Source organism: Triticum dicoccoides, chromosome 2A (genome assembly GCF_002162155.2).
Source record: "Triticum dicoccoides isolate Atlit2015 ecotype Zavitan chromosome 2A, WEW_v2.0, whole genome shotgun sequence".
NCBI lineage: Eukaryota > Viridiplantae > Streptophyta > Magnoliopsida > Poales > Poaceae > Triticum > Triticum dicoccoides.
The window spans coordinates 583,575,943-583,586,108 of NC_041382.1; the positions used below are offsets into that span (position 1 = coordinate 583,575,943).

A 10,166-nucleotide genomic window follows, 5' to 3' on the forward strand; every position below is an offset into this window, starting at 1 on the left:
TTGCGGCTTTGGAGTTTGGACTGTGCCAAGTTCGCCTGTCGCAGTGTCCCCTACGTTGACGCCTTTGATCCCTATACCTAGCTCGCCTCCTATATATACACAGCAAAGCCCTGTTCCTATAACTTCTTTCTGATGCAGAGGCCGGGCTGCGCCCCTTTTCCCAAAAAAAAACCACCAGCTTAACTGCCTCAACACCAACTGCAAGGAACAACAGCAGAGCCATCCAATTTACGACGATGATGAAGCTGAGGTGCCCCAACCCCAAGAGGCTCTTCAGGAGGAGCTCCTCCAAGATCAGCAGGTCTAGTAGCAGCTGCAGCAGCAGGAGCAGCAGCGACAACGGCAGCGATGCCTCCGGTGGCATCCGTGGTGGCGGCGGCAGCGGAGAGATCGAGTGGGAGGTGCGGCCGGGGGGCATGCTGGTGCAGAGGAGGGACGGGAGGGGGGACGTCGAGATCATCACCGTCAGGGTGGCCACCGGCTACTCCTGGCACGAGGTCTCCATTGGAGCCACCTGCACCTTTGGTGAGTACTCTAGTCTTTGCAAAGCTGATTTGATATTTTTTTGAGAATATATGAATGTGACTAGTGTGTGATTATAGTAGAATGTATGTGTTCTTGGAAGGTGGTTCATTTGGTCATGATTCCTTTCGGGGCTTCCCTCACATACTAAAGTACTAAGCACATCTTTATGTCGTCAAAGTTGAATGAATATACCCGAAGCTTACGCACGATAAAAGCTTGAGGAGTGATCGTGGGTGTGGCATCCATGCACAATGGCACTCCCTTACATGATTCACTTGTGTTAGGCACGATAAACTTCGAATTTTCAGACAAGTTCAACAATGCTAGTTCAGTTGTTTCACTGTGCAACCAGTCTGTACATGTAGATTTATTTTTATTTTGCGAACATGTACATGTAGATTCACAGTACTTCCATCTTGTGCAACGTCTCACTGAACACTGAAACTAGTTAAGGAGCATTTTTACAAGAACATGTAGTAGTACATGTAGATTCACAGCAACTATGGTGCCTAGCTGGCTAGTTCCGTCTTGTGTATAGTATTACTGAATACTGAGCTCCTGAACCTTCGCAAGGTGATGTGGAGATATCACTTGGGAGATATGCATGTCCATTAGCAAGGTCTCCTCCTTGCTTCTGTAATAAAACAACTGATGACAAGGATCAGTGTTGTGCCACCCTCTCCTTCCTCACAGCTCCACCCTCTCCTTACTAAATCATGGAGTTGTCCTTGAAATTGTTTTTCAAGAAAATGCACGGACATGTCTGAACAACGACTTGCAATGTGGCAGGCTTCCTGCTGTGACAGCGTGCACACGATCGTTCAGAGTTTTTTACTACAAAGCATAAGCTCATTGTGTTTTTATCACTAAATAATGTACACACGATGGTTCAGAGTAGGAACCTGAGTGCAAATTTCCTCCTTGTTTGCTACTCCCTCCGTCTCAAAATATAAGAACGTTTTTTATACTATACTAATGTCAAAAACGTTCTTATATTTTGAGACAGAGGGAGTAATACAAAGCAATCACTGAATATAAACCAAGTACACTTTATTGGATCAAGGTCTAATATACAAAACAACAACAACAAAGTCTTTAGTCCCAAACAAGTTGGGGTAGGCTAGAGATGAAACCCATAAGATCTCGCAACCAACTCATGGCTCTGGCACATGGATAGCAAGCTTCCACGCACCCCTGTCCATAGCTAGCTCTTTGGTGATACTCCAATCCTTCAGGTTTCTCTTAACGGACTCCTCCCATGTCAAATTCGGTCTACCCCGCCCTCTCTTGACATTCTCCGCACGCTTTAGCCGTCCACTATGCACCGGAGCTTCTGGAGGCCTGCGCTGAATATGCCCAAACCATCTCAGACGATGTTGGACAAGCTTCTCTTCAATTGGTGCTACCCCAACTCTATCTCGTATATCATCATTCCGGACTCGATCCTTCCTCGTGTGGCCACACATCCATCTCAACATACGCATCTCCGCCACACCTAACTGTTGAACATGTCGCCTTTTAGTCGGCCAACACTCAGCGCCATACAACATTGCGGGTCGAACTGCCGTCCTGTAGAACTTGCCTTTTAGCTTTTGTGGCACTCTCTTGTCACAGAGAATGCCAGAAGCTTGGCGCCACTTCATCCATCCGGCTTTGATTCGATGGTTCACATCTTCATCAATACCCCCATCCTCCTGCAGCATTGACCCCAAATATCGAAAGGTGTCCTTCTGAGGTACCACCTGGCCATCAAGGCTAACCTCCTCCTCACACCTAGTAGTACTGAAACCGCACATCATGTACTCGGTTTTAGTTCTACTAAGCCTAAACCCTTTCGATTCCAAGGTTTGTCTCCATAACTCTAACTTCCTATTTACCCCCGTCCGACTATCGTCAACTAGCACCACATCATCCGCAAAGAGCATACACCACGGGATATCTCCTTGTATATCCCTTGTGACCTCATCCATCACCAATGCAAAAAGATAAGGGCTCAAAGCTGACCCCTGATGCAGTCCTATCTTAATCGGGAAGTCACCAGTGTCGACATCACTTGTTCGAACACTTGTCACAACATTATCGTACATGTCCTTGATGAGGGTAATGTACTTTGCTGGGACTTTGTGTTTCTCCAAGGCCCACCACATGACATTCCGCGGTATCTTATCATAGGCCTTCTCCAAGTCAATGAACACCATATGCAAGTCCTTCTTTTGCTCCCTATATCTCTCCATAAGTTGTCATACCAAGAAAATGGCTTCCATGGTCGACCTTCCAGGCATGAAACCAAACTGATTTTTGGTCACGCTTGTCATTCTTCTTAAGCGGTGCTCAATGACTCTCTCCCATAGCTTCATTGTATGGCTCATCAGCTTAATTCCACGGTAATTAGTACAACTCTGAACATCCCCCTTGTTCTTGAAGATTGGTACTAATATACCCCGTCTCCATTCTTCTGGCATCTTGTTTGCCCGAAAAATGAGGTTGAAAAGCTTGGTTAGCCATACTATCGCTATGTCCCCGAGACCTTTCCACACCTCAATGGGAATACAATCAGGGCCCATCGCCTTGCCTCCTTTCATCCTTTTTAAAGCCTCCTTGACCTCAGACTCCTGGATTCGCCGCACAAAACGCATGCTGGTCTCATCAAAGGAGTCGTCCAGTTCAATGGTAGAACTCTCATTCTCCCCATTGAACAGCTTGTCGAAGTACTCCCGCCATCTATGCTTAATCTCCTCGTCCTTCACCAAGAGTTGGCCTGCTCCGTCCTTGATACATTTGACTTGGCCAATATCCCTCGTCCTCCTCTCTCGGATCTTGGCCATCTTATAGATGTCCCTTTCACCTTCCTTCGTGCCTAACCGTTGGTAGAGGTCCTCATATGCCCGACCCCTTGCTTCACCAACAGCTCGCTTTGCGGCCTTCTTCGTCATCTTGTACTTCTCTGTGTTGTCTGCACTCCTATCCAGGTATAGGCGTTTGAAGCAATCTTTCTTCTCTTTAATCGCCTTCTGGACATCATCATTCCACCACCAGGTATCCTTATCTTCTCTTCTCCTTCCCCTAGACACTCCAAGCTCCTCCGAGGCCACCTTACGAATGCAAGTCGCCATCTTCGTTCACACATTGTTCGCATCTCCTCCTTCCTCCCAAGGGCCCTCCTTAATGACCCTCTCCTTGAACGCTAGAGCTACCTCCCCCTTGAGCTTCCACCACTTTGTTCTAGCAACTTTGGCACGCTTATCCCGCTGGACACGAATCCGAAAGCGGAAGTCAGCAACCACCAGCTTATGCTGGGGTACAACACTCTCTCTAGGTATCACCTTACAGTCTAGGCACGCACGCCTATCTTCTCTTCTCGAGAGGATGAAATCAATCTGGCTAGAGTGTTGGCCACTACTAAAAGTCACCAGATGTGATTCTCTCTTTCTAAAGAGGGTGTTAGCTACAATCATGTTGTAGGCTAGAGCAAAGCTTAAGACATCTTCTCCTTCTTGATTCCTGATGCCATAGCCAAAGCCCCCGTGCGCCCCTTCAAAACCTGTGTTAGATGTACCCACGTGGCCATTGAGGTCTCCTCCTATGAAGAGCTTCTCACCAATCGGTACACTCCTAACCATGTCTTCCAGGCCTTCCTAGAACTCCCTCTTGGTGTTCTCATTGTGGCCTACTTGCGGGGAATACGCGCTGATAACATTGAGAACCAAGTCCTCAACTACCAGCTTGACCAGGATAATCTGGTCCCCATGTCTCTTGACATCTACCACTCCATACTTGAGGCTCTTATTGATCAAGATGCCTACGCCATTTTTGTTTGCAGCCGTCCCTGTGTACCACAGCTTGAAGCCGGTATCCTCCACCTCCTTCGCCTTCTGTCCTCTCCATTTGGTTTCTTGGACGCAAAGGATATCAACACCTCTCCTCACCGCTGCATCAACTAGCTCCCGAAGGTTCCCTGTCAGAGACCCTACGTTCCATCTACCTAAGCGAATCCTCCTAGGCTCGGCTAGCTTCCTTACCCTTCGCACTCGTCGAGTCAAATGCGAAGACCCTTGCCCATTTTCCACTACATCCGGGCGCCGATGTAGCGCGCCACTAAGGATGCGACGACCCAATCCTCGCTCACTTGCCACTGTATCCGGATCAAGATACAGCGCGCCACCTTTAGGGTGACGGCCCGGCCCTTGCCCATTTTCCACCACACCCGGGTTCCGATGTAGCGCGTCGCTGAGAGGGTTACGCCCCAACGAAAATCTTTTGGGTTTCATCTCCATAAGAGTGGCTGAGTTTTTACGTTGGCTCGCCAAGCCTATCCCAACCCTCCTCCTTTACCTGGGCTTGGGACCGGCTATGTTGAGACAACATAGGCGGAGTTGATCAAGGTCTAATATGTGTTTTGAAATTTATTTGTGCAGGTGAGCTGAAGGTGGTAGTGTCCATGGTAACGGGGCTGGAGCCGAGGGAGCAGAGGCTGCTCTTCAGGGGCAAGGAGAAGGAGCACAGCGACCACCTCCACATGGTTGGGGTGAGGGACAAGGATAAGGTGCTGCTCCTCGAGGACCCTGCCCTCAAGGACATGAAGCTCCGTGCCGCGCTTGCGGGCCGGGCTGTGCAGAGCCCGTATCATACTTTTATCAAGGTGTAGGCCAGCCCGCCTCGCCCACCTCGCTAACAGTTAGCTAAACCAAATTGTCTCAAAAAAAGGTAAATCAAATCAGTCACACCATCAGCCAGTTAGTCTCAGAAAAAGTTGTTGAGAGGAATTTTTTTGGGAGCTGATGCATGGTGTGGTTCGCTGTTGTTGATCATCCGAACTTGAGTATGAGTACCACTCCATGGAATGGAAGGGCAAAGAACCTCCTCGTGTGAGAGTTAGGGTACTACCAACTTTTAACTAGTTAATTGCATGATTGTGCAATTTGTAGCCGGTTGCAAGTTTTTTAAGTTAATGTAAAGGGTTAGGCTCCCAGAGTTGCAAGTCCAAGTGTTGAGTATAATGTATATTAGGAAGTATATGATAGACTAGGATTTGTTCCTGCCTTGTCTTGTACTCCAAGTTGGTCATTGTACTCCTATATATATGCCCACGAAGCTCAAGCAAAACAACAAATATTCTCTCTCCCTCCTAACATGGTATCAGCCTAACCGATCCAAACCCTGGCCGCCGTCCCCTGCTTCCGCTCTGCGCGCCGCCCCCATGGAGGTCAGCCTCCATGACCGCCGCCAGCGGCCGCGCCGCCCGTACCTAGGGTTCGTCCGCCTATCGTGTTGACCAGCTTCCCTAGATAGTCTTCTTCTCGATCCGTTGATTAGGGTTTTCTCTCACGCCGGAGTTAATTGCAAAAAACCACCACATTTGGGGCTTCTTCTGCAGAAAACCACCAGGTCCCTAATTATTTGCAAAAAGCACAGCGCATTCGGTAAACTTTTTGCAAAAAGCACTGATCGCTTGATTTGCAGCTTTTGAGGGTGTTTCCGATAGGTGGGACCCAAAACAGGTGACATGGCATAACGGCGAGGCAGACGGCGCCATTACTCACTACCTGGTCAAATCGACACGGTCGGCTCGCCCGACCGCACCAGCTCTCTCACTATCTCGCCCGTACTCTCTCTTCGTCCTTCATACTCCCACTCATGGCGACGGCGAAATCCCGCGACGGAGGCGCTGCTGATGCTAGGTGTGGCGCTGACCGGAGTTCTGTGGTAGCACAAATCCATCTCAGCCGCAGCTTCCTCCCCAACTGCCGGTGGCAAACCTATCAGTTGAATCTGCGGCGGCCGCCGTGTTCGCCCGAGATGTGAAGGAAGATCTGACGGGCAGTCAAAACTGGCCATCCTCGTTCGGTGGCGTCTGGTAAGTAATGCATCCGCATTCTTTCTTTTTTCTAGATTGGGTTTGTAGTTTAGGTTTCTAGGGTTAGGGTTCTAGGGCTGGTGTTCGTCCGGTTGGGTTGTAGGGTTAGTGTTCTAGGGCTACTATTCCTGTGTTAGGGTTCTAGGGCTGGTGTTCCTGCGTTAGTGTTCTTGGGTTAACTAAAACTTTATATATGTTAACAGCAATTTTGTCTGAATATTTAAATGAACATTTGTCTGAATATTTAGGGTATTGAAGTGTTAAGTTTACTGTTTTAGTTGAACTAGTAACTGAACACTTGTTAATTGAACATCTTACTGAAGTGTTAAATTATCTGTTAATTGAACATTTGTTTGAATATTCAGCAAACTGAAGTGTTTAGTTTACTCATTTGTCTGAATTTTTAGTTAACTGAAGTGTTAAGTTTACTGTTTTAGTTGAATTAGTAATTAAACATTTGTGAATTGAATTTTACTGAAGTGTTAACTTATCTGTTAACTGAACATTTGTCTGAAGTGCTAAATTTTTTGGCATTTAACTTAACTTGTAATTGAATATTTGACTTAACTTGTAACTGCATTTATAAATAATCTTTTAACTGAACTTTGAATATAACATTTAAAGTAACTTTTTACTGAATAGTTTACTGTAATTTTGTTTGTAATTTGGATGATGAAGTCTGGGAAGTCAGATTTCATTTCTTTGACAGAGATAACTTGGAAAGAAATATAAGCCTGTCAGACATAACTTTCTGGATTCTAGTTGCACTTGTAGAGGTAGAAGGCTATTCTTGTAGAGATTATATGTATTATGTCAGAGATCCAGGTGTTGGGGTGTCAGGAATGGTAGAGTTAACAGATGATGACAAGGTGGAGGAGATGTTGGATGAGCTAGCTAGTAAAGGAAAAACTGTGGTTAATATTACAGTAATGAGAAGTGATGCTCCAACACTAGTTGATTTGAACAGAGGCATTGTGTATGAAGACCAGGTTCCTTTGTCTGAAATAGGTGTGCCACTTGTGTATGAGATAGATACATCTGGAGTTCTTTTCCCTAGTCCAGTGAAGCCACAGCCAGAGCCAGTCCAGGTCATGCACACACATGATAGCATTGAACCAGAATTTGTAGTGGACAATGGTGAGGAGAGGCATGAGTATTTCATGGACATTGATCAGGAGCAAGAGCAAATAGAGCAACAGATGGAGGAGAATAGGAATAAATAGATTGAGAAGTTCAAGAGCAATAAGAAAAGAAAAGAGAAATACATAGCAGCTAAAAGGAAACTTCCAGAGTTGCTTGCTGAAGATTGTACTGACAGTGATACTGATAGTGAGATTCCAGCAGATGAGGATATAATTGCTAGGCTACAGGCAATGAAGAGGCATAGACATGATCCACTCAACCACTTTGAAGGTGACACAGATGTTGAAGAGCTATATGAACCAGATGAGGAGGAGGGAGTTGGTGAAGCAGCAGAGCAGGAGGCAGCAGTGAATAGCAGCATAGGAGGAAACACTACAGGAGGAAGCAGCACAGGAGGCAGTAAGAGAAAGGGGCCAACAACCAGATCTCATGCAAGTTTAGATCAAATTATAGAAGAGGACTGGTACCCTTCCTCTGATGAGGAGAGCAATCCAGGTGACTTAAGCTAGCAAGACAATGATGGGGCTCAGGCACCAGCTTTTAAGATTCCAGGTGGTAGGAAGAGTAGGGCCAAGAAGAAGAAACCAACGGTTTGGTATGATGAGAAGAGAGAGAACGCACATGAGCAATTTGTGAAGAAACTATGTTTCCTAGATGTGAGCCAATTCAGGAGGGCACTTCAAACATTCCACATCTCACAGAATAGAAACTATTCCTTTCATAGGAATTGGTCTGATAGGGTTATTGCAGTTTGCAGTAGTGCAGAGTGTCCTTTTTCATTGCAGCCTCTCGGATAACACATGAGAAGATAGTTTGCATAAAGAAAATGAACCTGTACCACAATTGTGCTGCAGTAGGAGAGAGCACCAAAGTAACTGCCAAGTGGTTGGCACATGAGTGTGAGCAACAGTTGAGGGCAGACATTAACACACCAGTCCAATCCATAATTGAGAATTTGAAGCAGAAACATGGCATACAAGTGTCCATTCACATGGCCTACAGAGCAAGGAAAGTTGCTAAGAGTGTGGTCCAAGGAGATCAAAAGGCACAGTATACAAGGATAAGGGATTACCTCCAAGTTGTATTGGATACCAATCCAGGAAGTAGATGCATTGTTACAACAAAGCATTTGAGGGCACATTCTTGCAATTAATTTGCAAGCACACACATGTGGTTGTAGGAAATGAGACATGATAGGGGTTCCTTGCAATCATTCAGTTTCTGCAATCAACAAGGCAAAATTACATCCAGACGATGTTGTCAATGTTTTTTTCAAGAAACCCATGTACCAAGCAGCCTACAGTGCAGTAGTTTACCCTGTGCCTAGGCCTGATCTATGGAAAGGCTGGTACCTCTGACATAGAGCCACCAGTTTTCAAAGAAAAGCCAGGAAAGAAACAAACTAAGAGGAGGAAGAGTAGGTTTGAGAAGCCAGCTCCCAAGGATACTTCTAGGATGGGCACAATCACTTGTAGCAATTGCAACCTGGCTGGGCATAGGTACACTAACTTCCACAAGACTCTTAAGCTAGCTCTGGCAATGAGAAGACCAGCATATGGTAACTTTGTGACTATCTTGTAATCTCTCTATGTTTATGCAAGTTTCCTATCTTGTAATCTATCTATGTTGTAATTCCAGGAAAATAGAAGAGTTGTTGCATCAGCTAGCACAACTCCAAGGGCACCAACAACAGAAACACCAACCAAAGCTCCATCAGCTCCTCCTGCTCCAAGGGCACCAACAAGAGCTACACCAGCAGTACCAAGGACGGCTCCATCAGCTCCTCCTGCTCCAAGGGCACCCACAAGAGATACACCAGCTGCAAGCAAAGCTCCATCAGCTCCTCCTGCATCCAGGAGAGCTCCAAGGGCAGCTACTACTAGTGCATCTTCTGCTGGGCCCAGTTCCTCTACAGCTACTGGGCCAAGTACCTCTACTACTGCTGTTGCTGCTAGGCAAAAGAAAAACTTCTTGCCTCCAAGACCAGCAGGTACTGGAAGAGTCAGAAAACCATCTTTTAACATGTTTGAGTGGTTCAATTGTTCTAAGGGAAGCAGGTACGTTTGTGGTGACCTACTGATGGTAAAAACATTATGAACCATGTTGCCTATGTTGGCATAGTACTGTTTGGAACTCTGGAACTGGTGATTGTTAAACTATTTATGGTTATGTTGAACTATTTATGGTTGTAAGATACCTATTTTATGGTTGTGTTGAAGACTATGATGCATGAGTGCTGGTTTTTATGATCATTGCTTCTCTATTGTTGTTGATGATGGTTCTTATGATGATTCTTATGATGCTTGTTATGATCATTGCTTCAAGATTTTTATGCATGAGTGTTGGTTGTTATGGTGATTTGCTTCTCTGTTGTTGATGATGGTTCTTATGATGCTTGTTGTTGTGTTCAAGACTTTGATGCATGAGTGAGTTAGGTCATTTGGGGTGGGTCGAGGTCGACAAAACCACAAATGAGTGAGTTACGTCATTTGGGGTGGATCGAGGTCGACAGAACACCAAATGAGTGAGTTAGGTCATTTGGGGTGGGTCGAGGTCAACAAAACTACAAATGAGTGAGTTAGGTCATTTGGGGTGTATCGAGGTCGACAAAACACCAAATGGGTGAATTTGGTCATTTGGGATG

At 46.0% G+C, this 10,166-nt stretch overlaps 1 protein-coding gene across 1 annotated transcript; it reads left to right on the forward strand.

Annotated features, from left to right (window-relative positions):
* Window positions 1–236: 236 nt before the first annotated feature.
* LOC119359628 (BAG family molecular chaperone regulator 1-like) lies at window positions 237–5,170 on the forward strand. Its single transcript, XM_037625755.1, has 2 exons — window positions 237–525; window positions 4,941–5,170. The coding sequence occupies exons 1-2, from the start codon at window positions 237–239 to the stop codon at window positions 5,168–5,170; spliced, it is 519 nt and encodes a 172-aa protein (XP_037481652.1).
* The last annotated feature ends 4,996 nt before the right edge of the window (window positions 5,171–10,166 follow it).

What these genes read in the sequence shown, in the direction of transcription:
- LOC119359628 (XM_037625755.1), top strand. Translation starts at nt 237, where the DNA reads ATGATGAAGCTGAGGTGCCCCAACCCCAAGAGGCTCTTCAGGAGGAGC. An exon ending in TGGAGCCACCTGCACCTTTG is followed by an intron (nt 526 to 4,940) that starts GTGAGTACTCTA and finishes TTATTTGTGCAG; the next exon opens with GTGAGCTGAAGGTGGTAGTG.